The sequence below is a fragment of the Pelmatolapia mariae genome, linkage group LG23, assembly GCF_036321145.2.
Source record: "Pelmatolapia mariae isolate MD_Pm_ZW linkage group LG23, Pm_UMD_F_2, whole genome shotgun sequence".
Classification (NCBI taxonomy): Eukaryota; Metazoa; Chordata; class Actinopteri; order Cichliformes; family Cichlidae; genus Pelmatolapia; species Pelmatolapia mariae.
The window spans coordinates 19,456,171-19,457,850 of NC_086246.1; the positions used below are offsets into that span (position 1 = coordinate 19,456,171).

A 1,680-nucleotide genomic window follows, 5' to 3' on the forward strand; every position below is an offset into this window, starting at 1 on the left:
GATTCTGTGAGTATGCTCATTTTGCATGAGCTACAGTACATATCTCACTTCAGGGCTCTTTACTGATTTCCATTCAGATGAGGCTAATAGGAGATGCCATTTAACCAGCCTCTGCATAATGAATTCACTGTTACCATTTACCAGCTTCAGAGAATTTCATTGAGCAAAGACGTCTTTACCAACTGGTGCTGCAGACGAGCGCCTCCTGATTGAACAACAGGAACCAACCACTCATAAGTCAAGGAAAAAATGAAGGTAATCTTTAAAAATTGTGTTACAAATGCTGGGTAAACGAAGGAAGGTGTTTCTAATTTAATACAAACATTTATGAGATGAGGTTTATTCTAACCAGAGTGATTACTGCGCAACATTAACTAAACATTTCCAGTAATGTTTTTACTGGAACTCAACAAGCTCTTAAACACAGATTTGGGAAAGTTGATCATGTCCTGAGATTTCTAATGTAATTCTGTGTTTTTCTTCCTCAGGGAATCACGAGGGTTCAGTGTGCCTGCTTGCTGCTGCTTCTGCTCTCTGCTGCTGTGCTCGCACAAACCTTTGAGGAGTTCAAAAAGGAACACATCCTTCCAGAGGGGTCAAAAACATGCAATGACATGATGAAAAAGATTAACAAAGAAAATACATGCAAGGCCATAAATACTTTCCTGAAAGAGAAGGTGGCCTCAATTAAGGCTCTGTGTGAAGACAAAAAAAATGATACCATCTCCCACACCTGTGACATCATTGACTGTAAGAGGACGAGTGAGGAACCTTGCAAATACAAAAATCTAGACCTCAAAGATAAAAAGGTGACAATAAAATGTGAAAATGGCCTGCCGGTGCACCTGGAGAAAGCCAAGCATCAGGGTTTTTAAAGGCTGTTGCTGCAAATAAATCTCTCTCTCTTAATGAAGCAGATAAACAACCACATTATAAGTAAAACTGCAGTTATGGGAGTTTGTATGCAGTGGTTATTTTTTTTTTTAATTTTAAGTAGGGGCAGGCGCTTTTGAAACATTTATGCAATTACATTAAATGTAAATACATGTTTTATGAAGTATAAATACTTGTATCTTCCACTATAGGTGACTTGAAAAATATGGCAAAAAAAGCAAGAGAGAAGAATTATATGCCTTGGTAATTTCCTGCATATTAAAGCTGATATCAATGAAAATAGGTAGCTATAAAATCCATAATAAGATTTTGTAATCCATAATAATGGGTTTTAACTGATTGATTGACTGGAAGTCCCAAACATCGCTTCTTCTCAGCTGAGCAGAAGCAGGATAGGATCGACTTTCCCAGAATGGGAAAGGCTCTGGACATCTGTCCTCCTGAACGCTGAGCATGTCTGACCAGAAATCTTTGTTTGAAGCTGTTGTTTTATCATTTGTGAAATCTCAGGATAGTTTGTGTTTTTCCTTGTGTGTTAAATAAAGAGTTAAATATGTTGTTTGTATTGTTCATACTTGTGTCAAATAAATATTGGATCACATTTTGGGAGCAATTTAGGGATTTATAAACATTTCTTTACTATAGTAGTATAGTATTGACACCATGTGCCTAACATGTTTATACTTAACTAAAAATGTATTCATGCAAAGCAAACCACATTCAAATGTTCCTCTAATTTGCAAAAGACCATTTTTGGACATGTGAGACGTCCACTGGCTCCTGCTG

At 36.9% G+C, this 1,680-nt stretch overlaps 1 protein-coding gene across 1 annotated transcript; it reads left to right on the top strand.

Moving 5' to 3' along the window:
- Positions 1-249: 249 nt before the first annotated feature.
- Positions 250-875, top strand: LOC134621161 (angiogenin-like). Its single transcript, XM_063467598.1, has 2 exons — positions 250-255; positions 489-875. The coding sequence occupies exons 1-2, from the start codon at positions 250-252 to the stop codon at positions 873-875; spliced, it is 393 nt and encodes a 130-aa protein (XP_063323668.1).
- Positions 876-1,680: the final 805 nt, after the last annotated feature.